This window comes from Aspergillus pseudotamarii (genome assembly GCF_009193445.1).
Source record: "Aspergillus pseudotamarii strain CBS 117625 unplaced genomic scaffold BDV38scaffold_11, whole genome shotgun sequence".
Classification (NCBI taxonomy): Eukaryota; Fungi; Ascomycota; class Eurotiomycetes; order Eurotiales; family Aspergillaceae; genus Aspergillus; species Aspergillus pseudotamarii.
Window position 1 is genome coordinate 592,907 of NW_022475025.1, and position 27,890 is coordinate 620,796.

The 27,890-nt window shown below is 50.5% G+C and overlaps 9 protein-coding genes across 9 annotated transcripts; 4 read left to right on the forward strand and 5 right to left on the reverse strand.

Annotated features, from left to right (window-relative positions):
* Nucleotides 1–1,506: 1,506 nt before the first annotated feature.
* BDV38DRAFT_20086 (phosphatidylethanolamine N-methyltransferase) lies at nt 1,507–5,172 on the reverse strand. The gene is made up of 4 exons (XM_032052448.1): nt 4,649–5,172; nt 1,929–4,515; nt 1,777–1,867; nt 1,507–1,716 (listed from the first exon to the last, which is right to left on the reverse strand). The coding sequence occupies exons 1-4, from the start codon at nt 4,827–4,829 to the stop codon at nt 1,660–1,662; spliced, it is 2,916 nt and encodes a 971-aa protein (XP_031916682.1). The 5' UTR covers nt 4,830–5,172; the 3' UTR covers nt 1,507–1,659.
* Nucleotides 5,173–5,786: 614 nt separating this feature from the next.
* BDV38DRAFT_240037 (uncharacterized protein) lies at nt 5,787–7,257 on the reverse strand. The gene has a single exon (XM_032053844.1). It carries the CDS (start codon nt 6,802–6,804, stop codon nt 5,914–5,916), a length of 891 nt encoding a protein of 296 aa, XP_031916683.1. The 5' UTR covers nt 6,805–7,257; the 3' UTR covers nt 5,787–5,913.
* A 228-nt stretch (nt 7,258–7,485) lies between these two features.
* On the forward strand, nt 7,486–8,945 carry BDV38DRAFT_280114 (flavin monoamine oxidase family protein; the record flags this gene model as incomplete). The annotated part of the gene is made up of 2 exons (XM_032059217.1): nt 7,486–7,836; nt 7,899–8,945. The coding sequence occupies 2 exons, from the start codon at nt 7,486–7,488 to the stop codon at nt 8,943–8,945; spliced, it is 1,398 nt and encodes a 465-aa protein (XP_031916684.1).
* Nucleotides 8,946–9,186: 241 nt separating this feature from the next.
* On the reverse strand, nt 9,187–10,929 carry BDV38DRAFT_280115 (pyridoxal phosphate-dependent transferase; the record flags this gene model as incomplete). Its single annotated transcript, XM_032059218.1, has 1 exon — nt 9,187–10,929. The coding sequence occupies one exon, from the start codon at nt 10,927–10,929 to the stop codon at nt 9,187–9,189; it is 1,743 nt and encodes a 580-aa protein (XP_031916685.1).
* An 837-nt stretch (nt 10,930–11,766) lies between these two features.
* On the forward strand, nt 11,767–13,586 carry BDV38DRAFT_280116 (5-aminolevulinate synthase; the record flags this gene model as incomplete). The annotated part of the gene is made up of 4 exons (XM_032059219.1): nt 11,767–12,111; nt 12,183–12,588; nt 12,645–13,485; nt 13,556–13,586. The coding sequence occupies 4 exons, from the start codon at nt 11,767–11,769 to the stop codon at nt 13,584–13,586; spliced, it is 1,623 nt and encodes a 540-aa protein (XP_031916686.1).
* Nucleotides 13,587–14,258: 672 nt separating this feature from the next.
* BDV38DRAFT_269151 (ABC transporter ATP-binding protein) lies at nt 14,259–18,380 on the forward strand (the record flags this gene model as incomplete). The annotated part of the gene is made up of 5 exons (XM_032056911.1): nt 14,259–14,453; nt 14,496–15,597; nt 15,666–16,536; nt 16,602–17,906; nt 18,020–18,380. 5 exons carry the CDS (start codon nt 14,259–14,261, stop codon nt 18,378–18,380), a joined length of 3,834 nt encoding a protein of 1,277 aa, XP_031916687.1.
* Nucleotides 18,381–18,640: 260 nt separating this feature from the next.
* Nucleotides 18,641–19,787, reverse strand: BDV38DRAFT_290284 (porphobilinogen deaminase; the record flags this gene model as incomplete). The annotated part of the gene is made up of 2 exons (XM_032061450.1): nt 19,422–19,787; nt 18,641–19,371 (listed from the first exon to the last, which is right to left on the reverse strand). Exons 1-2 carry the CDS (start codon nt 19,684–19,686, stop codon nt 18,641–18,643), a joined length of 996 nt encoding a protein of 331 aa, XP_031916688.1. The 5' UTR covers nt 19,687–19,787.
* An 876-nt stretch (nt 19,788–20,663) lies between these two features.
* BDV38DRAFT_280119 (fungal specific transcription factor domain-containing protein) lies at nt 20,664–23,014 on the forward strand (the record flags this gene model as incomplete). The annotated part of the gene is made up of 4 exons (XM_032059220.1): nt 20,664–20,741; nt 20,811–21,098; nt 21,160–21,636; nt 21,704–23,014. The coding sequence occupies 4 exons, from the start codon at nt 20,664–20,666 to the stop codon at nt 23,012–23,014; spliced, it is 2,154 nt and encodes a 717-aa protein (XP_031916689.1).
* A 210-nt stretch (nt 23,015–23,224) lies between these two features.
* On the reverse strand, nt 23,225–27,321 carry BDV38DRAFT_280120 (uncharacterized protein; the record flags this gene model as incomplete). Its single annotated transcript, XM_032059221.1, has 4 exons — nt 23,225–25,246; nt 25,304–25,644; nt 25,701–25,951; nt 26,000–27,321. 4 exons carry the CDS (start codon nt 27,319–27,321, stop codon nt 23,225–23,227), a joined length of 3,936 nt encoding a protein of 1,311 aa, XP_031916690.1.
* Nucleotides 27,322–27,890: the final 569 nt, after the last annotated feature.

Sequence of the window (27,890 nt, forward strand, 5' to 3'; positions counted from 1 at the left end):
CTTGAAGTCAAGCTTGGGAAGCTGGTTTCGAGTCCCAGAAACGGAAATCTACAATTTTGGATGTTTGTTCTGTTTGCTTGCGTTGCACCAAGTGGAGTCGACGCCAATTTTTCCTTCCTTTTTCTACCCTTCTGCCTCTCTCTTCTTCTCTCTTCCTTTCTTACTTTTCCCACACAAACAACCGACAGGTTACCTGCTTAATGATGCGGTGGTCTTGTCAAAATTTGTGATCATGATTCAACCATAGTATATCGGTACTAACCTTGTTATTTGTGAGTCTCCAACCCAGTCTATTACAACATCCCACCACCACATTTTGTATGAGGAAAACTATCCAAAATTTCTGTTCGGCGACAAACGAATGGGCCATTGAACAACATGCACTACCATCTGACAATACTACCTCACAATTATCATGTTATGATCAATATGCTTGGTTATATGCTCATTGAATGTTTAGACAGGACCATGCAACAAAAGTTTTCTGCACAGGGCTTAAAACTAACAAGGTATGTTTTTTTTTTTCGATTTTTTCCCCCCCTCTTTCAAAATGCATTTTCATGATGTAAAAAAGTTTTTATTCAGTTCTGCTTCTGCAAATACATTGAAGAAAACTCAACCATACCAAACCTTCTGATACCATTCGAAGCTTCACACATTGTCATCTACTTATCGATGCCATGGAACATTTCGCTGACAGCTTCAAGAATCATAACAGGAATCACGCCTCATCTCTACAAAACAAAACAACCAGTAGGTATGCAAAACGTCACCACACATAAAAACACCTACCACCCAACCTTTATGATGACAACTAGTCAATCCATTCAATGATCTCCAATGGAGAATCTCCCCTCGAGCTTGCGTCAGTTATCACGCAGTGTCTAATACAATGATCCATTCATCCATCTCCCTTATACTGGACCATTTGTCTGCCGTCGAAAGATGGCGTGACGAGTGGGAGGAAGGTTGTGGAGTTTCGGATTGTGGGCTCACATCGTTGTATGTCTGTGCTGTCTCTGTTGGCTTTGTATGCTATGCTTGACTTGTGTCAATTTCTATGCCTCGACTTGCTGTTCGTTTTGACAGCTTGGAGAGGGGTAGCGATTGGCAGGGGATGGGATGAATTAACCGGCTTGGCTGACCAATTCGTTACAACTGCCTTGTATATCGGGTAGTTCCTTATGATTACACACTGCGCTTCTTGATGGCACATTGTGCTGACAGATGGACAGATTGTAGACTTGTGCTCGACTACTATATAGACGCGAATGTGTTGGCCAACTTTGGCAAAATAATCGAAATTAACTCGTTTGAAATTCCTTAGCCCATTACCTCTATTGCTGTAGACCATGTAGTCGTAAAAGAAAAATTGTCTTGCATTTTCATAATATGTACGGGACTAAGTTTATGCATAGATAGGTAAACAACTACATCTTGGATGCAGAAAAAGTAAGCAAGTCTTTCCACTCGCTCCCTTGACCACCGCTGCTTCTCATCCCTTTCTCGCTCTCCTGATGATTTTACGTTACTGCGATAAATCTCAGCAGAATCGTCCTTCCGAATAATAAGCGACACAACCATGTTTAGAGGTTTGTCGTGGCTCATATCAAGTATATCATATCGTTGATTAGAGGAACACCAAGTAACTGTTACACCTTACTCTTTCCTATCGGTCGGGGTGGACGCGCCGTCCCTTGACATGCTGTAAGGAGCCTGTAGAGGGCGCGAGGTTAGTGATTAAGCGGTGGTCTTGGGATATATATATGTGCATACCAAGACCTTCTTTGCATTGCAAACCCTCCAGGCGAGGTTCCGGACAGTCCCATCGGCCTGAACAACTCCAGGAGCGAATTCAATACCAAACCTGCGGCCAAAAGTTAGTATGAGTGCGACGAAAATCGCTATACAGGAGAAGTATTACTCACATTTGGTGTACGGCAAACACAACCCGCTTAGCGAATTTACCATCGCGGTCCACCAAACTTCCGAACGACTCGTCTACGGCCTCCGGGGCGATCTCCGGATCACGATCGAAGCAGTTGCGGATGACGGGCAACAGGCTCCTCTCCACAGATGTTTGTGTAAGTTCATGGTCATCCTCCTCTTCATATCGACCAATGCGAATCTCAAATGGTCTTGAGATTGCCATGACATTGTGCTTGGCATTGTGATGATAGCGGAATTCGAAGACGCCCTGTGTCCAGAAGAGTTTGTCACCTGAGAATATAACCTCACCGGTCGCAAGATCGCGCTTGTCCCCATCCTGCTGTTGTGCAGCCTTGATAACAACATCGCTTTTAACAATTCCCTTTTCACATGTTAAGTTATCGTAGGCGCCTTCATTGACGGCAATCCACCTTCCTTGAGAGGAAACCCGGGTAACTTCACGAGATGTATTATCGATGACCTTGTACAAGCCAATCCAATCCTTCTTGCTATGATGTAAAGGTGCAGTCCACTTAACCTGAATCGGCGCACCATATTCGAACACGAGGTTTTTCAGGTCACCACGTCTGTCAAGAGGCATGCGAGCGTTAGCGCCCTCTCTACCAGTGCTTTGATCATATTCGGCCAAAGAGGATGAATCAGTGCCTTCAACTTCTAGGGAATAGTCCCGCGAATCGTATCCGGCCAGATCTTCGTCAATGCGTGAGATGGTGACACGGGCGGGGTAATTCTGGAAGAGTGCAGTGGTATCCTTCACGAATGTATTGACACCATTAGCAAGTTTCGGTCGTGCCGTCTCGATAATCTCTTCGATAAACTCGAATGACTCGTCGAAGATCTTATCCACGCTGCCGTGGAGCTGTCTAAGAGTGGGTGGCAGTGACTTTTTCAAGCTCTTAACAAGCCCCGCATCCTGTCGCAGACTCTGACCGTACAGTTTCTGCATATGCGGACGCTCGATAAATTGAATGAAAGCTAGGCTGAGAATGTGGCTGAGAAGCGCCAGGAATGTTATGGCTCCGCTGCTGGTGATAAGAACCGCACCCCAGACGCCGGCCAGACCCAGTACACGCTCAGGGTTGTTTAAGAAACGATAGATACCATTATACGTCAACTTTGACGAGCCATCAAAGAAGAAGTCACCGTAGAACCAGCCGAATTCACCAAGAGACTCATAGATGCTGACCGAAGTCCAAATTTGTAAACTAATGAGGCCTGCGCCCAAGACATGGCGGAGCAAGACCAGGCCGTACCCCCAGTCAGCAGGAAAGGTGTACATCTTCCATACTGCAGCAATGAAACTGGCATAGCACATGATCATACTCAAATGATATGTGCCTTTCCACTGGCTCCATGCCTCCTGGGGAGTTTCACCATACTTAACGAAGTGCCGGGTCCACGCCTTATGATTCGACTGGCGATGAAGCATGTACCCAACACCGATCGAGAACCAAAGTCTCCATACAGCAGCGTTTGCTACGAAAAGAAATTGGTACCAAGGTGTAGAGGGTGTCAAAACTGTGAGTGCGAATACAAGGAACTGGATAAGGACAGATGAGGTATCCGTTATCCGATACAGATCCAGATTGTGGAGCCCTAATAGATCGTGGACTGACTGCGGTGGGCTGCTTGAAAAGGTTGGCGCGTGGGGAATTTGTTCATCAACCGGCGTTGGCGCAATGGGAGAATCGGCAATGCGGCTCGAGACAGATCCAGTTTCCTGCTCTGCTGCACGCTTGCGGGACGGTGGAGGATTGTACGTCTTGTCAATATGTGGGTTTTCGACCAGCACTAGGAAAGCGAATTGAGCCGCATGGGCGATTATAGAAATAAAAAGCACTTTGTAGCTCGCGGCCATCAGGGATATACCGTAATAGCCAGCGTAGCCAACCGAATACATTGGATGGGGTGCCATCTCGAATACGCCGTCGAACGTGAGTTCCTGGTCAATGAGATAGAAGAAATCGCCCCAGTACCAGGCGAAATCCTTTACCACCCGATGAGCGTCGAGCTTGACCCAAAGGTTGAACAGCACCAACACGATGCCGGCGGACCATCGCAGGACAGTCATCAGCACGCTCTCGTTGACAGGGTGGTGACTACAAGCTATCGCAAAGAGACAATACGACACGAAGTCGCACATTAGTATCAGGTCCACAAGGCGTCTAAAAACGAGCCATGTGTTATACTCAATTGGGGCTTTATCGAATGAATAGTCCTCGGGGATCTTAGTTTCCAGCTCCCGCTTGAAAAAGTTGTACAGGTTAGGATGGGGGTTCTTGCCCGTAGCTGGGTTCACAAAGACCTTGGTTTTCTCAGCCCAGCGGACTAGTGTTTTGTGGTGCGATTGATTGTGGAGAAGCCATCCAATTCCGGCGTTGTAGGCCGCACGCCAGAAAAGGTAGATAATGGCAAAAACAGGCACCTTCGCACCGGTAGGAAGCTGCCATAAAAGAAGTATATGAGCACCAAGGATTGCAAGAACAATCACGTCAGAAAGATTCTTTGGTTCCGAGGGCGACAAGAGTTGAGAGACCATGTCATGAGTTTGCGGCACCGTGAATACTGTTGAGGGGCATGAATTAGCTTATTTACCCGCAACGACAGGCACCGATACACAACAATTGCACAATTCCTCCAGTTTGTGTAACCAATGCATCGGATAGGGGATTGATTTTCGAGGAAGATCACCACTTACTAGTACCATCAGGTGTCCGACCAAATGTTTTGCAGTCCTTACCAGCCTTGTCCTTGAGCTCTACGTCACCGGTGGCCGTGAGGGCCTCGGGACTAAGAGTCGAAGTGGACTGAGAGGCCACATGCCTCTCCCGAAGGCCTTCATCATCGATTCGGGTGCTTGTTGAAAGTCCACGATCCATGATTCAGACTCAGCAGAGCAAAATGTTGAAAAAGCGGCGAGGGTTCAAGGGTTGGGGCAGAAGCATGTGAGAGGGGAACAGCGCGGGAGTTATTTATGTCTAATGATTGGTCTGCGTCATGTGAAGCGCAGGATCCACCGCGTTTCCTATTTGCTTAGGTAAGGTAAAGGTCAATTATTGCTGTGGTTAGAACAGAGCAAAAGGTGAAGAAGCATTGGGTTGGATTGGGAAAAATTGGAGAGAAGAAATGTTTTTCTCGTGAGGGGATTTGGCAAATCGTTCTAATTTATGCCCTTAGCGAAACGTTGAGACAAGAGTGCGCAAGACAGCACCCTTGAGCAGCGCCTCGATCCTTTGCACAGTGGCAGAAGTGGAACTCGCGGACTGGGGAAAAGCAACAGCAGTGGTTAGTGGCCTGGTAAGGCCAATCATGACGGCGGTGCGGGTTCTAGCTGGCAAGGGCAGAATGGCCCGGAATGGAGGAGAAGGACCGTCACTACCCTACTAGGGATGGTTCCATGTCAACATTTCAGAACTGGTCTTCAGAGGAGTTTTGGCGCTAGTAGCAGTAGTAATTTAGGGGTCTTACTCCCGTCGGACATACAGAATACTAGTACGTATATCGTTAGGGTACAGGTTACGATTGATTGGGACCTGTTCAACCAAATATACTCCGTACCTATGACAGTTAAAAAGGAAAAGTGTTAAGTAAAAAAAAAATCTTGATTAGATATGTAGTAATTTATATATTAATAATAATAATTTATAAAAACTCTGCTTTTTTTTTATATATTCTTTTTCTTATTTTTTGTAGGCCAGGTCCCAAATTCTGCCACCGCCCTCGTGACCCTCAACTGTATTGCCGGACCCCCCGGTTAGGTTTTCTTGAATAAAAAGACATCCGTATAACAAGTTGATGGACGACTAATAAATTATTCTTTCATATCTCTCACTAACTAAAATCAATTTTGGAGGTTCTTTTTATGTCGTAGGAAATTGCTTGACCTAAGCAGTCATACAAAGGAAATATTTTTATATACACTCATACAGAAATGGCCAAAATCATTACTTATCCCCCTTCAACTCACAACCAATCCAGGAACTCTGGAGTGAAGTAACTGAGAATAGCATCCGCCCCGGAGCGAACAATAATTTCAGTCGACTCAAACGCCATGTCCTTTAGGTTAAACACTCCAGCGCGGGCAGCGGCATGTATCATGGCAAACTCACCGGACACCTGCATGGCGACGACCGGCACGGTGGAGACATTCTTGGCATCGCTCAGGATATCGGGATAAGCAGGCTTGACCATGATCATGTCGGCACCCTCCTGCATATCGCGCAGCATCGCCTTGCGGGCTAGGGTCCGTGCCGGCGGTGGCAGTAGATAGCGCTTGCGGTCCCCAAAGGCCGGCGCGGAGGAGGCAGCCTCGCGGAACGGCCCGTAAAGACAGCTGGCGTACTTGGCGGAGTAGGACATGATGGCGACCTTGCTCTCGAGTCGGTGCTGGAGGAGCTTGAGCTTGATGGCGCGGATACGGCCGTCGCTCATGTCGGAAGGTGCGACGCAGTGGACACCCGCCTGGGCGAACGATAGAGCGATGTCTGACACACGTGCCACTGACGCCTCGTTGTCCACTGTGCCATCCGGGAACACCACCGCGCAGTGTCCGTGGTGTGTATACTCGCAGAGACTCACGTCGGCAACCAAGTATAGATCCGGAAAGGCCTCTCGGATTAGCGGGATGGCCGGCATGATGGGACCATCCGGACTGTCGGCCATGGAGCCACTAGCATCTTTTTTGTCGTTGCTCGGCGGCGAGCCGAATAGTATAATCGAGTGAAGGCCCCTGGCGACTAGAGGGGCGAGGAATGGTATCAGCTTGTTGATACCTCGTCGGTACTGGTTGGGGAGACTGGTGATGGGTTCTTCCAGGTCGGGGTCGGCACTGAGGAAAACGGGGTAGATAAACATCGACTGTTGGATTCGGTCAGTGCCTAAATAGGGCTGGGATGGCCTAAGAATTGGTATTCACCTTGTGTAATTGCCGTTCAGCCTGCCACATGGCCGACACTGTGTGGTTGTACCCGCTCTTGAGCTGGCTGGCAATGCTGGCAGTGCCATCGCGGGGCCATGGAGTAAGGTCAGTCTCAGTCATGGTGGATGCGTAGGAATACTGTATGTATTGGCTCTTGTGATGGTCCTCACTCACTACGGGAAATACAGGGATCTACTTATACTAAGTTGATGGGTGCGATACTAACCAACACCGTATAGGGCTGTGTGCTAGCATACATAATTGAAAAGCACAAATAATGCTAAATTAGTAGTAGACCTTACTTAGGTTACAGCAGCCGAGAAGCCAAATCCATCACTCTTGTCTTCAATGCTACAGATTAACCATCGTTCAGCTAGCATGGGTCGATGTTCGGACAGTCCGAGCTGCGTTCAGAGCGGATGTCCCGCCCTGACCCCGAGCCTCTCACCACGCTAGTTTGTATTTTCCGTTGCAATGGGCCTCTCGTCGACAGCTTTGCTCGTTTCCCACTTGATATACGGCGTGCGCAATCTGTTCCTAGCGATGGGCTGGTTTCTCACTGCAATACCTGCGTTCTACATACGCGCGGAATAATTCCGACCAAGCCTTTTTCTACTATGGCATATGATCCAGAAACCACCGAGGTGGTCATCATTGGTGCAGGCTTATCCGGCCTACAAGCCGCGCGCTTGCTACACGAAGCAGGGGTTACAACAGTTGTTCTGGAAGCCCGGTCGCGAATCGGCGGAAAGACTTGGAGTATCCTGGCCGGACCCAATGGAAACAGTGTAGCGGATTTGGGCGCGGAGTGGCTCAACGACACAACCCAACCACACGTGTACCAGCTCGCCCGGAGCCTGGGCCTCGAGTTCACGGAGGTCCAGGTGAAAGGGGATGCAGTCCTGCATCTGAAACGTAGTGAAGTTGACGAGACAGTGATCAGACACCCGTATGGAGAGCAACCATTGGTGAGTTTGTGAATTGCCCTCGGGTGACACACCGGAAAGTGCTTATTGATGAATGGTGTTAGCTACCAGATGGCGAGGATGTGGTTATTCAGCACATGAAAGACATATTCGAGGAGGAGTACAAAAACATTGACCTCACGAGGCCTCATCAGTGCGACCACGATGATATCACCCTCGAAGACTTTGTCCGCAGTCGCGGAGGTGGGCCAGCAACGTTGGCAACAGTCGCCGTGTGGACACGAGTGATGCTGGGCTGCGAGCCGGGTGACTTGAGTGCTGCTTCTTTCTTCGTCTACTGCCAGAGTCAGGGCGGACTGATGAAGATGAGGTCGGGTAAAGTGCAGGGTAGATACCTCACTGTCACGACAGGCACGCAGTCAATTGCTGAGGGACTAGCAGCATCTATGCCCCAGGGAACTATCAGACTGGGCACAGCAGTCGAGTCGATCATACAAAAGTCAGACGGTGTGGATGTTTACAGCACGACTGGACTAGTTTTCCGAGCCCGCAAGGTCATCGTTGCTTTCTCCACCCCTTTGTATAAGAAGATCAACTTCGATCCTCCCTTGCCTCCCAGAAAGGCGTTTCTGGTGCAAAACACAGCGCTGGGATATTATACCAAGGTCATGGCATCCTACAGCAGGCCGTGGTGGAGAGAGAACGGCCTCAGCGGAGCCTCTCAGTCCTTTCTGGGGCCCGCGGCGGCGACTCGAGATACCAGCGATGATTCCCGGTCTCATTTTCGCCTGACAAGCTTCATCGCTGGCCAACCTGGGCGAGAATGGTCTCGATTACCTGCAGCTGACAGGAAGGCAGCAGCATTGAAGCAACTGGCCCTTATATTCTCGAGCGACGATGCCCACTACCCAGTGGAGTATATTGAGCAACAATGGTCTTCCGAAGAGTGGAGCTTAGGCTGCCCATGCCCCTATACGCCCCCGGCGGTGCTGACCAAAGAAGGCGATTGCCTAACAGAGCCTTACGGACATGTGCATTTTGTCGGCACCGAGACTGCGGTCGAGTGGAAGGGCTACATGGAGGGGGCATTGACCGCGGGGATTAGGGGAGCTCGAGAGATTGCAAAGCTCATCGGAGGCGTCAAAATATAGCTTGTATGATATTAGAAATCTAATGAAAGGTCTGTGGAAAGGGTCTATTAGGATGACTTTTCCATATTCGTTACCACGAATGAGGATATTTTTCTCTTGTTCATTTCCCCGGTTTGGATCATTTATACACGGCTCGTAAACCCGTTTGACCGTGACAAAGATTGCGAACTTAAAACCAGTTTACCTCTCAGCGGGTCCAAGATACTGTGCAAGACTTTATTTTTCCATCTAAGTATGAATTTTAAAGAGCTTGGCCTACTGCGCTAGGACTGCCCCCAGCAACCTCCATGTGTTCCATATCGAAAGAAGTTTCGGAATGATTCAAACCAAAGGAATCTCCCTGCACATCAGGGGTGAGGACCTCTAAACCAAGCTGGGCATCTGTCCACAGTGGTTCGTTACCCGTGTGATCTTGACCAACTCCAAGGAACCCTCCCTGGGCAGCCCAACCCTCAGTCCTCCGGATACCAAGTTCGGACCAGACCGCATCTAGAGCCGTGACCAGATGCTGGCGGTATTCGTTCACATGGCCTGGGGTAGGGGTGATGCGGAGTCTTTCCTCGCCGACGAGAACAGTGGGATAGTTGATGGCCTGGACGTAAATTCCCCAATCATTCAGCAGGATGTCGGAAGCACGCTTGGCCAGCTCGGCATTGCCAACCAGAACCGGAATGATATGGGATGGGTTTGGAATGATGGGGATCCCGATGGCCTGCAATGCAGCCTTTGTAGCACGGGTATGCAGCTGCTGAAGCTGGCGGTCCCCGTTGTGGGACATCTGATACTCGACGGAGACCTGGGCGCCGGCCATCGTGGCAGGCGGAAGAGAGGTCGTGAAGATAAAACCGGGTGCCAGCGAACGAATGGTGTCGACCATCTTCGCGGAGCCGGCTATATAGCCACCCACACAGCCATAGGCCTTGCCGAGCGTGCCGGTAATAATGTCGACCCGGTCCATTATAGTTTTCTCAGTCGTGATGCCTTTCGCGTGGGATTCATAGTCTAGGTGTTCGGCTACACCTGCACCATGAGGTCCATATAAGCCGACGGCGTGGACTTCGTCGAGAAAGGTCATAGCGCCGTACTTGTCTGCTAGGTCGCAGATCTGTTCAATTGGACCCACGGAGCCACACATACTATAGACACTTTCAAAGGCAATGATCTTAGGGACATGCAGAGGCAGAGAGGCGAGCTTTGCCTCAAGGTCTACCAGATCGTTATGGCGGAAGATCATCTTTCGAGCGCCCGAATGCCGAATACCCTGGATCATCGAAGCATGGTTGCTGCTGTCGGAGAGAATCACGCAGCCTGGTAATTTGCTCCCAAGCGTGGCGAGCGTAGCATCGTTGGCCACATAACAGGAGGAAAAGACTAGAGCGGCTTCTTTCCGGTGAAGACGAGCAAGAGTTTCCTCAAGTTTTACAGCATGCTGGTTGTGGCCGGAGATATTGCGGGTGCCTCCTGCGCCGGCACCATACGTGTCGAGAGTCTCGTGCATCTTCTGGAGGACATGAGGATTCTTGCTCATGCCAAGGTAGTCGTTGGAGCACCAAACAGTTACTCTTTTGTCTTCAGGGGAAGCCATATGTGCGCACGGAAAGTCTTTGGCCAGTCGGTTGATGTTGTTGAAGTATCGATAGGAATTGTCCTTGTGTTTTGCCTCCAGCTCTCGCTGGTAAAAGGCTTCATAATCGAAGGGGGTCCCGCTGCTGAAACCCGAGTGAGAATGTGCCAGACGAGTGTGACCCATATGGGAGTGATATGCTCGGGTAGTCCCTAAAGTGCTAGAGAGTTGTCGACCAGCCCTTACACTCTGCACGGCCAATGCTTTGTCCATGATGGGACAGCGACTGGCAATGGCCTGGAGCTTCGACAGGGAGCCATGATGCACCTGTGTGCTGGTCGACAGCGACCTCAGGGTAGCAGGCGATGTCTTGCGTAAGAATGGGCACATCCTGAGCGATACCCGTGAGACAGCCTCCATGAGGGGGATAGTTCCTGTAAGTCAGGGAGTAGTATTGGGTGATGAGAACTAGATAGGTGTTATGAATGACTGAGAGAAACGTTGCTGGTCATATGTATTCCATAACTATAAGCAGCTATTTGATCCCATTTCTCTCGTTCACTCCAGCGCCAGCCCGTATGGAATATAGACCGGTATCCTGAATGAGCCCGCTCATCTAGGCCCTAACGCCGTTAGCGCAATTAGAATTGTAGGTATCCATTTGTCTTTCTCTCTCTCTCTCTCTCTCTTTTTCTTTTTTGATTTAAAAATTTTTTTTTCTTAATTTATTTTCAATTTTTTTTTTCTCGAACGAACAAATAGGGCTTGATTAATCAGTGATTACCAGACGGGCTCAAGCTTGTACGGTTAAACCGTATACTAAAATTTCATATCTAACCAATTCCGGGATAGGGTCATCCACTATCCTTCACTTCTTTAATCTCCTATGCGGATAAAATTGCATATTGTTCGGCTTTGGAGCTGAGACGGACACCGAGGGTAGTCGGAGTCACCGACGGGCTATTTCAACTAATGCTACAACCGGTGACTCCGCGACTATCCTGCGATCTTTCCACCCAGCCTCCTTAGTAGGGAGGAATTAAGGAAAACCTTAGTCCTGGAACCAATACTATCGGGTCGTATAATATCGCTAAACTATACCAGAGAGGAAATCATTCGCAGGATGACTGCCAGAAATGACACCTTGAAACCCTTCTGGGGCAAGGGGGCAGTGTCACTAGATATCAAGTGAAGAAGAACAAAAAGCACAAGTCACCCTTCTCCGGGTGTTGTTGGACAACAAGTCGATCATTTACTATGATTTCCCCAGTCCGTCATCGTCCGCTGGCACGATATGTTGGTCGTCATTTGTTCGCGCATACACACTGCTACTGTACTGCTGCAGCAGCTAGCTCGGTACCTGCAGGAGAGACTCATATCGACTTGAGTACTGTCGGTGCGTTGCCACCGCGCAGCACCGCTCCAAGATACCAAGCTACAGCCTTTCCTTACGAGGAATTGTATCAACATGTCCTTGACAAGAAGAAGAAAGATCAATCATACCGTTATTTCCGCAGTATAACCCGTCTACAGGACCAATTTCCTCTGGCGCGATGCAACCGTACCGGGAAGAAGGTCGATGTTTGGTGCTCCAATGACTATGTATGTACAATGCGCATTAATGGGCACATTTTTCTACACCAAGTAAAAGCAGACGATGCTAACATTGATAGCTGGCGATGGGCAGTCACCCGGCCGTGATAACCGCTATGGAAGACGCTTTACACACCTATGGCGCTAATTCGGGCGGATCACGAAACATCGCTGGACATAGTTCCCTAGTGGAGACATTGGAGGCCAGTATCGCAGAACTACACAAAAAGCCTGCGGCCCTGTACTTCAGCTCAGGATTTGCCGCAAACGAGGCTGCTCTCATAACGTTGGGATCCCAATTGCCCGACTGCGTCATCTTCTCCGATGAGCTGAACCACGCTTCGATGATCGATGGCATCCGCCATTCCAAGGCCAAGCGTCATGTCTGGAAGCACAATGACTTGGCCAGTTTGGAAGCCTTGCTGGCATTGTATCCCATTGAGGTTCCCAAGATCATCGCATTCGAATCCGTCTATTCCATGTGTGGTCAGTATGCAAATGGTGCCTCGTTGCGATTTGAACATATGCTAACCCCCCAGCAGGCACAATTGCACCAATCGCCGCCATCTGCGACCTTGCTGAAAGGTACGGTGCGATAACCTTCATGGACGAGGCCCACGCAATCGGCCTCTACGGACCTCGCGGGGCCGGCATCGCAGAACATCTTGATTTCTCTGCACACCAGTCAGGTCGACTAACAGGGCGAACGACCATGGAGCGAGTGGATGTCATCTCGGGTTCCGTGAGCAAAGGTCTGGGTACCATGGGCGGCTACATCGCCAGCTCAGCAAGGCTAATTGATCTGGTTCGGTCGGTTGCTCGAGCTTTCATCTTCACAACGACCCAGTCACCCGCTGTCATGGCCGGCGGCCGTGCCGCCATCCAACACCAGCTGCAGCATCCGGACGGTCGCATCGCGCTGCAGCGAAATGTCGCCGCCGTGAAGCGCAAGATGGCGGCGTACGACTTGCCCGTGCTGCCGAACCAGTCACATTTGGTGCCTCTCATGATCGGCGATGCTGAGCTCACCCGACGGGTGACCGATCTCTTGTTCGACGAGTACCATATCTACGTGCAAGCGATAAATAGTCCTACGGTGGCTGTGAACATGGAGCGTGTCCGCATTTCTCCGACTGGGGCTCACGGGGCTGCGCAGCAAGATGCACTGGTTGGTGCGTTAGTGGATATTTGGAGTCGATTGGGCCTGCGTAAGGGATCGGATTGGCAACGGATGGGGGTCTGGGATGCGAAAGATGCGGCTGTGACGCAGCTCTGGACAGATGAACAGCTGGGCTTGACTTTAGGACCGTTTGCGTCTGCAGCAAGTAGCCTTTCCTACCCGTTGCCTGACATGCCTGCGGAAGGACATGTCCAGGGCGCAATGTTATAGGTTGTTTAATATAGTTAATGAGGCTTCTTGTTTGACTACCACCGTAACGATAACTTCTCCTAGTTCAAGTAAAGCCCCAGCTTCAATCCCTTAAGCGGAGGCATTAAAAAAATTGTCGGCCTGTCATATGGTTTAGTTATTATTGCTTGTCTAGACGGTTCATCCACACTCCGCTGTCAAAGTTAACCACTTGCAAGGCCTTAGCCAGGCCAAACTTTACCTGGCAGTGACAAGCATGTTTTTTACCCCGGTGCATAGTCCCGTTATGCACAGTAGACACCTTCGTTGTGCAAAGCCCCAGTTACCAACGCCAAGTTGTGACGAAATCCACTTCAATTTGGGGGCACAGGCACTACGTGGTCCAAGTGGGGACAAAGTCTAGAGTCATCTATTTGTGCCCATAAAAGCCCCACTAGTACTACTGGCGGGATATTCCGAAATACATAGTATGTTGAATGTTGAATGTTCCCCTTCCCCCCCGAGATGGGGACTCGGTCCGCTCGGACACTCCGAGCAGCCCCATTAATCAATGGGCCGGGATGAGACGAGATGCATGCAGATCCAGCCATGTCTGTACAGTGTATTGTGCTTGAAAGATCCCTAGTGCCGGAAGTTAGCTAGCACTAGGAGAAGAATTAGGGGTTCATCGATAGGCATGGATGGACATGGCGCACAAGGGAAAATCGAAGGCATGGGCTCTGGCGCTCCCAGCGTTGCCTGTATCCAACGTCAACACCATCACCATTCCCTGGTGAGAAGCACAGTGATGGATGAAAAACAGATCCAAGTGCTGGATCATCAACTGAATGGCCTCCCAAAGAGCGCCCCCCGTGCCCGGACGGTCTTCAGTTTCGCGACGCCTCTGGACCTCGCTATCATTGCCCTCAGCTGCTTTGCGGCCATTGTAGCTGGAGGTCTCAATCCGCTCTTGACTGCAAGTTCGTCCCAGTTCTCCCCTCCAGTCTGGCGAACACTTTGTAACTGAGTCGCATACCTTTAACAGGTCTTGTATGGTCAACTGGTAGGGTCATTTGATCAGTTCCAGAATGGAAAGATCTCCGGTTCGACGCTGAAGGAGGATATTTCACGGTTCACGCTGTATTATGTATACCTTGCGATTGGACTGTTCGTGTCTGTGTATGTCACTACCGTTGGGTTCTATTACACAGGAGAACGCATCACCTGTACCCTGCGTAGGACTTATCTCCGGGCTATTATCGCCCAGAATATGGCGTTTTTCGACACGCTGGGCGCTGGAGAATTGACCACGCGCATCACATCGGACATCACACAAATTCAAGAGGCCATCACCGGCAATCTTTCTGTTAGTCTAACGGCGGCCGCCACGTTCATTTCCGCGTATGTCATTGCATTCGTGGAGTACTGGAAGCTGGCACTTATCCTCACTTCAACCGTGATTGTGTTGACCGTGACAGGCACGGTGGGTGTTGCGTTGCCGGTTAAATGGACAAAGCAGTCGCTGGCCCTGGAAAGCACCGGTGCCACGGTGGCCGAGGAAGCCATCAGTTCCATCGGACATGTCACGGCGTTTGGCATCCAGGAAAAGCTGGTCGAGAGATATGACCAGCATCTGAAACCCGCAGAGCGGCCGGGCCTCAAAGCAGGAATCATTACCGCGCTGATGATTGGCATGGTGAATGCCGTTCCCTACCTCAGCTACGGTCTCTCATTCTGGGAGGGATCGCGGCTGCTGGTGCGAGGAGAGCTGAGTATCTCAGGAGTGACCACTTCTACTCTCGCGATTGTCATCGGAGCCTGGGCCGTCGGACGGGTGGCGCCCAATGCTAAATCGTTCATCTCCAGTATCGCTAGTGCCGCTGCCATTTTAGAATCCATTGCCCGTGAATCTCCGCAGGATCCTTTCTCCACCGGCGGAGATTCTCTCGAGAATGCTTGTCTAGATATAAAATTCCGTGATGTTCAGCTCGTCTACCCGTCCCGTCGCGAGGTGATAGTGCTCCACCAACTAAATTTAGTCGTTCCGGCATCCAAAACGACCGCGCTGGTCGGGGCATCTGGGTGCGGGAAGAGTAGTATCATCGGGCTGGTCGAGAGGTTTTACTCGCCTACAGGCGGAGAAATATGTATTTTTTCCCCTTTTTCGATTTGTTGGAGACAAAATACGAAAATCTGAACTAACATATGTCAATAGTGCTTGGAAACCATAATATCCAGTCACTCAACTTGAATTGGCTCCGCAGTCAAATCTCTCTGGTCGGACAGGAGCCGACGCTTTTCAATACGACGATCTTTGAAAACATTGCCTACGGGCTCGCCGGACAGGAAGCGTCGCTGACGGCTCAAGAGCTCCAGAGCCTTGTAGAAGAAGCTGCAAGGAAAGCCAACGCTCATGACTTCATTTTAGGCTTACCCCGAGGTTACCAAACCGAAGTCGGGGAGAAGGGCACTCAGCTCTCCGGCGGCCAAAGACAACGCATTTGCATTGCTCGTGCCATAATCAAAAACCCCCAGATTCTTCTCCTCGATGAAGCCACCTCGGCATTGGATGTCCAAGCGGAACGATCGGTGCAAAAGGCCCTGGCTGCTGCTTCACAGGGCCGGACAACGATCGTCATCGCGCACAGACTATCCACAGTTCGGGATGCAGACAATATCGTCGTGATGGCGGATGGACGCATTGTCGAACAAGGGACGCACGACCATTTGATGGCCTACAACGGTCGGTACGCTGAGCTGGTGCGCAAGCAGCAGGTTTCGGGCGAATCCGTCATGGCAGTGGAGAGTGGAGAGATGAGCAGTCAGGGAACAGATACTGAGAAGCTCTTGGATAGTGAATCGGATCTGGGCTGTAGTCCTCTGGCGGAAAAGGGCACACCTCATCCCAAGACCGAAAGAGTTCCCAGCAGTGCTCCGACGGAGTCTTCGCAATCGAAGAGTGTAGCATCCTCGTGGAATGGTTTGTCCAATGCTATGAGACTCATTGGGAAGTTGAGTCGACCGGAAACGATCCTTACTCTTGTGGGAACTGTTCTAGCTATCGTGGCAGGCTTGAGTGTTCCTGCGTAAGGCAGCATCCCAACTATATCACCCTCTATAGCCCTAATCGGATGCTGACCTCTTTTAACAGGCAATCTATCATCTTCGCTAAACTTATTGACGCATTATCTTTGACCACTGTACGCCACTTGCGCGACAGCGTCAATTTCTGGTCGCTAATGTACCTGGCATTGGGACTGGGAATCTTCGTCGTCTGGCTCGTACACGGAGTCATCTTCGCCTACACGACGGAGAAACTCGTCCATCGTGCACGCAAGCAATGCTTCCGCCACATTCTGAGACAGGAGGTTGACTTCTTCCACCTAGAGGAGAACTCGACTGGGGCCCTGACGTCGCTCTTATCTTCGGCTCCAACCGATCTCAAAGGGCTCAGTGGCCCGGTGCTGGGTGCCATTCTCACATTCATCGCCACCATCGTGGGAGGTATCGTGTTATCCTTGGTCATTGGATGGAAGTTAGCCCTCGTGTGCACAGCAACGATTCCCTTAGTCGCCGGCTTTGGCTGGGTCCGACTGGCAATGTTGAGCCTTTTCGCAGACAAGATGAAGAAGACACATCAGGAATCAGCGGCGTATGCTAGCGAGGCCGTTTCGGCTATCCGGACCGTGGCCTCGCTCACGATGGAGACTCGTGTTCTGCAGCACTATGACACCATCATTTTCAGCAAATCCAAGGAGTCGGTTCGCTCCATCTTCCAAGCCTCGGCCTTCTACGCCCTATCCCAGTCTATCACATTCCTCTGCGCGGCGCTGGCCTTCTGGTACGGAGGCACTCTACTCTCCCGACACGAATACACCGTCGTGCAGTTCTTCATCTGCTTCGCCGCGCTGATCTCCGGCGCCCAAACCGCCGGCGTCATTTTCTCCTACGCGCCCGGCATGAGCAAGGCAATGGGCGCCGCTCGGGACCTCCGCAACCTCTTCAACCGGCGTCCCGCAATCGATAGCTGGGACACGTCCGGCAAGCCATTCGACAAGGAAGCCTGCAGTGGCCGTATCGAGCTCCGAAACGTCAGCTTCCGCTACCCGTCGCGACCGGAGCGGGTCGTCGTCGACAACTTCAATCTAACCGTGCAACCGGGCCAGTTCGTCGCCCTGGTAGGAGCAAGCGGGTGCGGAAAGAGCACGCTGATCGGCTTGCTCGAACGCTTTTCTGACCCGACATCGGGCCAGATCCTACTAGACGACCAGGATATCTCAACCCTGAATGTGGCCAGTTACCGTAGCGCCATATCCCTGGTCGGTCAGGAACTGACGCTGTTCTCGGGCACCATTCGTGAGAACTTACTGCTGGGGACAATGGATGACGTTTCGGAGGACGAGATCATCCAGGCCTGTGTGAAGGCTCACATATACGATGTCATCATGTCATTACCGTAAGTTCTCATTTTGAATTGTGTTGTTGCATGCCACGGGACTTATCCCCCTTCTTCCCTTCCCCTACCTGTGCCTATATCCTTGTGGCTAATAGGGAGACTCTTTTCCATAGAAACGGCTTCGCTACCGATCTAGGGTCGAAGGGTGTCATGCTCAGCGGAGGGCAAAAACAGCGATTGGCGATTGCGCGTGCTCTCCTCCGCAACACCAGGATCCTGCTCCTGGATGAGGCGACTGCAGCGCTGGATTCTCGCTCCGAAGCGATGGTGCAGGAGGCGCTGAATAAGGCGTCCGAGAAAAGGACGACGATTGCCGTGGCGCACCGGTTGAGTACGATCCAGCACGCGGACGTTATCTGCGTGCTGGAGGCAGGGAGAGTAGTTGAGGTCGGAAATCACCGGGAGTTGATGAGAAAAGAAGGTGTGTATGCTGGGATGGTGGATATGCAGAATCGAGGATTAGTCATTGAGTAGGAGGTGCGTGTGTGTGTGTGTGTGTGGTTGATTATATGTAGGATGGTAGTATCTTTTATCTACTTTCTAATGTTCGCGAAATTTTCAACATTGGTGAAGCATTGTTGTCGTTTGTATAGTTGTGTCTATGCAGCTTTAATTCACATTCTCTCCTTCTCCACCACTTGCCTAGATGAATTATAAACCAACAAAGAACGACAGAACACCGCCAAGGGTACGAAGAGCACTAGCAGAGAAAGCTCTGATCCGTAAACCCATAATCACTGGTCCTTGGGAGGCCGGTTGGCATTGATATTGTTTAAAATCTCCCCTGCACCAGCCTTGACCAGTCTTTCCGCGAGTTCTTTTCCCAGCGCCGTTGCTTCCTCGACCGTTTGGACATTTGAGACAATGGTGTCCTCGACACTCTTGGTACCGTCCAAACTAACCACGATAGCGTGTATGCTTAAGTCTCCCGAAGACATCCACTCGGTTTCCACCCCAATCGGGACACTACACCCACCTTCAAGGGTTCTCATAAGAGACCTCTCGGCTAGGCAAGCAAGAGTGGAGTTTTGGTCGGCCAGTTGGCCTAGCAATTCCTGCATCTTACGGTCTCCCTTGCGGATTTCCAAGCCTAGAGCGCCTTGTCCGACTGCATGGAGAATGCCCCCATCCTTAGAGCCCAGATACTGATTAATCCGATATTCGAGGCCTACCCGCTGAAGACCCGCAGCAGACATCACCATACATGTGTACTCACCATCCGGATTGTCCACCTTGGCGAGACGAGTCTCTACGTTGCCGCGAAGATTGGCAAAGCGGAGATGTGGATAGAGACGGCGAAGCTGTGCTGAGCGCCGTACAGACGAGGTGCCTACCACAGCGCCCTCGGGAAGGGTCTGCAAGCTCGTGTAAGGCAGGCCGGCCTTCACAATCAAGGCGTCCCGGGGATCATCACGGGGCGGAATAGCTGCGAGCTCACAGGAGTCGGGAAGGCTCGTCGGCATGTCTAACCCCGGGTCAACAGTTGAGGTTTGGTCTGCAGTTGAGCATAATCACCTTTCAGACAGTGTACAATGACATCGAGTTCGCCGGCATTGAGCTTTTCCTCCAGCTCGGTAGTCCAGAGACTCTTGGCACCAAAGTTATACAGCGCCGTTAACTGGTCTCGATCACCCAGCGTGCGGAGTGCTTCGATTTCATACAATCGATCCGGGGCAATCTTTTGCAGGCAATCCCGGATGCCCTCCGCCTGGACCATGGCCAGGTTGGACCGTCGGGTCCCGATCCGGAGTGGCGGCTGAGGTGTTAGAGAGGTTTCCATTATATTACCGGGCGATAAACGAAGGGGGGCGGGTTAGTAGGAGAAAGGACAAGCAGTAGAGAAACTTGAAAGAGAAGGATATGGTCCAGAATACCCACAAAGGCCAGAACGGCCCCGTCTTAAAGGGCATTTAATTTATCCACATAGGACGCTAAAAGGTGGAAATACGCACGGAGAAGGACTCCGTACCCAAGCGGCAATTTAGCGCTCTTAAGTTTCCGGTACCCTAGTATCTCCACCTTGCTGCAGAAAACAAGGTCATACAGATGAGTAGGAATTATCGGGTATCGCCGGTGAGAATATAGAGTTCACATCAAGAGAAATGACTATCATAATTAAGCCAGCCACTGGGTGATCCAACTTGGTTTGGGATTAGCGGAACGGAAAGGTACATACATAGCGCTCATAAATCTAATCGGCTATACTCCGGAGCAGTTAGTTATTCGACCTAATTGGTAAGTAGTATGGGTCAAAGACTGTCAACCGACTTAACCCTGCCTACAGCCAAGAGCCCCAAGACCGCTGTCCCGAACCAAGACTGTGGATCCTGACACTATTCCGGAGTCAAGCTCTCGCGGGGTGGGTCAATACGCTGCCGCGTATAAACGGGGAATTACCACTATTACTATGTATTAGTAATAATGAGGATGTTGAGTGGCGGGCGTATTTAGTCGGTGGGCATTTGGCGAGATTCAAATCCCACTTAATATTTTCTAATCATTTAGGCGAAGCCGCGGAAACAACCGACCATTGGGGAGAGTGGAGTTAGGGTTGCATCCGGAGAGTAACCAGATCGTGCTTCTACTCCGTAGTCCGTACAGAGTAGAAAACAAAAGTGGAACAAAGAAAGAGAGAAAATATGACAAACAAAAATGGATACTACAATGGTGATGTTGGGTCTTTAGCACAGATGATAGCAGAGTGGATGTGATTGTTTTCGTTACATCTCCAAGTCTTCAACGGTTATTATGTCAACGATGGCAGCGACATATGCTGGGCCACCGCTAGCAAACGGTCTCCAGCCCCTATCTTGTCTACGCTGCGCGCACCGCAAGGTACGCTGTGATCGGGTGGTTCCTTGTTCCAATTGCATCAGACACAATGCTGTATGTGATTTTCCCCAGCCCAAAACAGAGAAACGCCAGCGCAGAAAGGTAGCCGTCGCATCGCCGTCATCACGGAACAAGCTGCGCCTGGGATGTGACCGGTATAAGGATGTCAAGGCTCTGAGTGTGGATGTCGATACCATCCCAGACACTTTACAGGGCACCATCACTCATTCTCCTCGCCGGAACAAGACCCCGCTACGGGAAACAGTGGACGCTGCTGCTGCCCCCAATGGCCAACTGATTGTCATGGGAAAGCGGAGTCGTTACGTCGAGGGCGATCTGTGGACTAGGATAGTGCAAGAGGTTTGACACCCCGTTGCAGTCCATTGACTGTATCGAAGGACAGTACTAAGACCTGAATCAGCTAAATACCGGGGACATATTTCCAGATTCATCCTCTGACGAAGAGGATGATGAAGAGGTCGCATCTGACACAAGCGCTGGGTACAAGGCAAGCGCGCTTGCTCTCCGTCTCTCGCCACAAACTCCTCCTATAGCATCGTACTACCCGACCAAGCAGCATTTTCGCATATTGTGGCCGATATACCTGTCCAACATCCACCCCGTCACAATGATCTTGCATGCGCCCTCTACGGGCGAGATACTGACAAAAGCCGTTGAGGGTCACGGACACACGTCGAAAAATGCAGAGTCACTGATTCTCGCGATCTTGATGTGTGCCCTCACATCTATAACAGATGCCGAATGCACGCGATTACTGGGACAGGAGAAAGCGGTCCTTCTATCGAGATATCGTCGAGGCTGTGAGATAGCATTGGACAAAGCCAATTACCTCATGTCCTGCAACATAGGTGTGCTCCAAGCTTACACCCTTTACCTGGTGAGTCTGCAAGCAAATTTCTGCTGATAACGACAACTTCATCTCACTAACGAACCGCGCAAAATAGGTGGCTATTGGCCCGTATGTAGATCCTTGCGAACTCTGGAATCTGACGGGAATCGCCAAGAGGAACGCTCAAAGACTGGGTCTACAACAGGAGGTGCCAGCGGCAGGCCTGACACCATTTGAGGTTGAGATGCGTCGGAGGTTGTGGTCTCAGATCGTCATGCATGATACTATCTCTGCCCAGAATGCAGGTTTCCACTGGTCGGATATCGACTGCAACATAATCGCGCCGAGTAATGTCAACGACGTGGATTTATCCCTTAGCATGAAGCATTCACCAGCGCAGCGTGCTGGGGCAACTGACATGATATTCTGCAACCTGCGCCACAAAGTGATGAAGTTTATGGGCCAAGTCAATGGTGGCCAACGGCCATGGGCTCTTGCAGCGGGAGAAAAGTGGACTTCTGCTACCGACCAATTGTACCGCATGGAGCGGGAGAAGGCAGTAGCAGAGATGGAGGAGGAACTGGAGTTGGAATTCCTTCGTTATTGCGACATGTTGAAGCCGGTCCATTTCCTCACGGTCATCGTAGCACGTTTGTCACTGTGCAAGCTGCGTTATGCAATATTGGCGCCATGTCAGCACGGCAAAAACGGATCCGACTGCACTGGAAAAGACAGGGATGCCATGTTCACTGCGGCATTGAAGGTCCTCGAGTACGAAAATAACGCCAGTAGCCAACCATCTATCCAGTGCTTCCTGTGGCATACACACCAACACTTTACATGGTCCTGTCTCATAGACATCCTGGAAATTTTGAAAACACAACCTCGTAACGAGCAAGTCGACAAGGCGTGGGAACAGATCCACATGTTCTACGACGTCTGCCCCAACCTCCCTCAGAATTCAAGGTCCACTCCCCCTCTATACAGAGTAGTTAACAAGATGGTCGTCGAGGCATGGCGGGTCCGGGAGACTGAGGCTTCAGAACGAGGCGAGGTGTTAGTATCCCCAAAGTACATCACGACACTGAGAGAACAAGATCATGGCACCAAAGCCACAACCCAAGCAGAAGATTTGCAGCGCTCCTCAACCTCCAGTGTCTCACATACAATCAGAGATCAGCTGACGAATCAGGAACCGCTCTTGGTGAGCGGCGGTTTCGGACAGGGGTCAACCAGTTGGCCCAATTGGGCCGATCTAAGCATCGCAGGCTCGCGTCTGACAGGCAACGATATGAACTTATTGGACCCAGCACTCGGCCAGGGGGGTCATACGTCGTTAGTTGGTCACAACTACAATCTCCAGCTTCCGCAGAACCCCATACTGCCTCTGGATCAATATGTAGCATGCGGATGGGGCGGTACATGAATTTATCTTGATATCAACTGTAGGACGAAAAGGGCCTATTCAAGGTTCGCCCAGGGTAATTTGAAAAAGGTTTAAATTTTCATTTTGGAGAGTGGAGACGCAAAGAAATTATACGTACAACGGTATAGGTATTTGATGACCGATTCAGGCAGATGTAAAGCCCAGAATCTTAAGTATAAGTGAAAACTTTCAGGAGTAGTATCAGGCAGCTCAGTCGGAGGTAGGCACAAGGCACGAACGCTCTTCATCTGATAATTGCGGTATGACCACTGGTCCATACAAAGTTGTTGAGAGAGACTCGATAGCTGCGCAAAACAAGTCTGCAATTCGATGGATCATGCGTGTCCCATATAAACTCGTGTTGTATCTCAACTTTAGCTCTAGGGTCTCCCTTCTGCCGTTGTCCTCTTTTTCCGGTTTCGACGCCAGATGCCCTGGTAAACACAGTAACCACAAGTCTGTCTTGTCATGCTGTTGTTCCTCGTAGATGGAATCAACCTCAAGTTTGTCTTCTCCGTCCTCGACCCAGATTTCGCTTCCGAAACTGGCCGATCCAACGTTGACGAAATTGACAATACTCGAGAATCTTTCTTCCTGGCCCCAACCCGTGCACTTTTGGATGATGTGCTTGAACCCGAGGGACTCGTGCGGGATTGCGGAAACTAGATCGGCTTGGACCGCCCTGAGGAGCTCAATACAAGTAAGGTTCGGCGAAAGGCGTACTCGGACTGGCATAAAGTTCACGCAAGGGCCGACAACCGTCTCGATATCCGGAATGTGAACCTGGCGCCCAGCAACGAAGTCACCGAATACGACATCGACTGACTGAGATACTGAGGAGATTGTGAGGGCCCAGGCTGCCTTAACAATGACAGCCGTGCTGAGGCCGTAGCGTCGTAGGTTTGGTTCCACAATGGATCGCCTGAGTTCGCCGTCTAAGTTCTTGTCGAAAGGTGGTCCGCACCTACCTCGTCTCACTAGTTGTGGCATTCGGCTACCCTTGAGATGGTTTCGCCAATAAACCTCTGCATCGTGTATAAGGCGTGGGTCTTGTATTCTCCTGGTGTATTCATGGAAGGGCAAGGTGCGCGGGATTGGCTGGGAGAAGTAGAGGTACCTAAGATGTTGCCCAAATGTGTCGGCGCAGAACCCGTCATACTGCGCATGGGAGAGCCGCATAATAAGTCTATGCCTGGTAGGGGATGCTTTGATCAGGTCAAATCGCAAGATAGGGCTTCCTAGAGGAGAGATTCTATCTATCGCGTATATTTTGTTGCTTTGCGTCTCCATTTCGTCGATGGTTGCATGATGAATTCTAAATGGGGCGTCTTGTACATGATGCACCCGCATGTGGATTCTGTCGTCGATAGGTTCGAACACAGTTCTGAGGATCGAGTGTGCCTCAACAAGACCTTTGCAGCTTCTTTTGAGCTGTTGCAAGTCAAGTTGGCCCCGAAAGTCGTACACAAGGTGGTCGATCCATCCTCCATTGATCGCGCCCACAGACGCCGCCCACTCCTGGAAGTCAGTTGCTCTCAAAATAATCGTACTGTGGTGGTGCCAGGATAGGTCGTTTTTAACATCATCGGTAATCGCTGCATCTCTCACATCAGCACTCCCGACTATTGCAAGCTCGGCCATATTTTGCAATAGGGGACATCTCAAGATATCCTGTGTTGTTAACCCAAGATTCTTCGAGCGCGATGCCGCGACAAGCCTTATTGCTGCGAGTGAATCACCACCCAAAGCGAGGAAATCGCTCTGTCTTCCAATACCTGTGACGTCTTGGCCGAGAATACCTGCCCACAACTCGGCGAGCATACGCTCTTTGTCATTTGCGGGAGGCACTAGCGGGTTGTCACTCACAGGTAACGACGACGCAAGCAAGGCCTTATAGCCTAATTTACTCGCATCACTCCGGAGCTTCCTGCGGTCGGTCTTATAGTTTTGCGGCAGGTTCTTCATAACGAGGAAAGCTCTAGGAATCATGTGCCGTGGAAGAGTTTCTTCAAGGTGTTTCCGAGCGAGGGAGATAACTGTTTCACTATCAAGATTTGGGTAGTGGTCTTGCTTGCGCACATTTTCCAACTCTAGGCGACAGAAGGCCGTCAAAACAGGTCGATCAGGGGCATCAAATGGCCTGACCAGGTCCACGATAGCTTCTGATTTTGGTGGTAACATATCACGGAGGTTTGACTCAATGTCTCCTAGCTCAACACGCTGTCCATGAATCTAAAAGTCCGCGTGTTACAAGAGTGACAAGTTGGGTATTGTATACGTCCTACGTACCTTAACTTGAGCATCGGCGCGCCCATATACTGACAGACTGCCATCTATCTCGTATCTTCCCAAGTCTCCCATTCTTAAGTATCTGCAACCTGTGGCAGCAGATCGTTCTTGCGCCCAAACAGGGGGGTTGATGAAAGTTTTGGCGGTCTTATCCGGATCATTCAGATACCCAGTAGCTAGTTCATGACTTTCAAAGACAATCTCACCCACTGCACCTATGGGGACTAACTTGTTCACATCTTGCGGATCCACAAGCCACGATAGTCCACCGATAGGAAACAGGCCATGTGTTTGATAATGTGGATTACTTCGGTCTTTGATCATGAAGCCCCCTTCGCTCGCTAGTGGATTATATCAGTGCCACGCCAAAATGATCCAAACGCTATCTATTACATACCACCATATAGTTGGATGAAGTGGACGTAGGAAGCCCAAGCCTTTTCAAGGTCATGGCCTAAAGGCTCGCCACCTACACACAAATGTTTCAAACTTGGCACGTCTTTAGGGTCGATTGTCCGAACAAGTGATGGTGTCATGTAAGACCGAGTTGATCGCGAGCGGTTGATAAATTCAACCAGCCCTGATGTGCGCTCCGTCTCAGATGGCACGCATAGGGTTGCACCGTGGAGTAGGGAACGGAAATTATCCCTGGCAAAGCTCAATAAATGAAGGGGTTCGTAAATAAAGCCCACTCACCCAACACCAGCAATAAATGCATAAGACCCAAATTGTAGAATCCTGGCCCCATTGTTGTATTCAGCGTTCCAACTGTAGGATTTGTGCTCCGACGTCAGACGGTTGTGAGTATGCATTACACCTTTAGGTCGACCGGTGCTACCGCTTGTAAACGCCACAAAGGCTAGATCATCAGGCCTCACGTCCGCCATGCGCCATGCATCAACCCGAGAAATGGGAAGACCTTCGCGCTCGAGGACCTGAGGGAGATCCTCCAAGTCCGCTATTACATGAAGACCAACCTTTTTGAACCTCGGTGCATGGGTTAAATCACTGATGATGATCCTAGCTCCCACCTCTTTCACGATTGCAAACAAGCGCTCATCCGGATATGCGGGATCCATAGTCGTGACAGCGCCCCCAGATTTCCATACAGCCGTCATCGCACATGTGCCCCATTTGCTTTTGTTCATACAAATCGGTACAATCATATTTCGCTTGAGACCAAGCTGCGTCATACGTACCGCCAGCACGGTGCTGAGGTCGTCCAGCTCACCGTACGTGAAACAACCGTCAGAAGTGTATACTGCTTCCTTATTTACCTTGCGTTGGAAAACTTTCTCGAAGTGCTCATTGAGGGTTTGGCGGGCAGGAGTCGGCAGATTAGTGTTCCAGCTATAGATATGCTGCAAGTCCCGAGAGCTAATCAGGCTGACGCTCGACAGTAGATCATCGATGTTGCTGCTGATGGTTGACAGGATACTTTCGAATGTAGCAAGGACGTTCTGTGCACACCACCTATCCAGGATATCTGTGCGGTAGTGCAATGTGGCCTTGACTTGGCCGGTATAAGCGGTGTCGCTATCAACACAGAGGACTATTTCAGAGCGAAAGGGATTCTCGAAAGGTTGCTCGTGCAGGTCAAAGTGTGTTAAATTGATGGTCGCGTTAAAATACTTGAAGCCGGCTTGATCTTCGTACGCACGAAAATCATCTGCCCCTGTCAGTGGGATACACACTAGTTTCTGAGAGTTATCGAGCAATGATGTAGACAAGTCAAACTCTGCTCTGAGGAGATGGGCTATGGGTAATCCTGGGGTGTTTGACTTTGAGCTAGTCAACAAACCGCAGGATATGCTATCAGTGCGAATGTAGGCCTTGAGTAGTAGTGCGAAGGCAAATGTATACAGATCTTTCCCGCCCAATTCTCGAGTCTCTGGTAAACACAGCCATGAGGAATATGTCTCTGTTGTCGGTGAATCGACAAGGTCAGGGAGTAGTCTTGGGAAGTGGCAAGGATCCACGTCTACAAGAGCTCTCAATAGGTCGTCTTGAGAAGGCATTGTAAAAACAGTCAAACACAAGTGCTCTGTTCTCAAGAATAATGAAGCTTCGAGTAGTTATTCGAGTCATCAAATGCTTAGGAAGTGGAATTTTGGAATTACATGCTAGATGAGACGGCGAAAATACTAAACATAGATTAATGAGGAAAATAACACCAGTAGAAGAGCTGAGAGAGCAACTATTGTGCCCTATGCCTTCGGACTCTGCGAGAGAAGCCTCGCGAGCAGCGTTTGTGGGCCGATGTTAAACACCGGGACACAACCCCGAATGACAGCGCAGGTCAACGAAGGCTCGGACGGTCCGAGAACTTCAACAAGCGGGCTTGGCGACTGATGGGACTCGAATATATGGTTTTGCATTCCATTTGGAGTATTACATGGTGGCTTTTGTGATGGGGGCTCAGAATCTTTGGAGGATGCTCGGACATTCCGAGATGGAAGTTCGGAGTCACCGTAGAATGGGCTTCGACCTATAGTCGAAACACTCTTGGGGGAGCCAGATAGCCCGTAACATTCACAAATAGGGACTTCCTGCGGCACTCTCTTATTATTCTTTACGCGCGAACAAG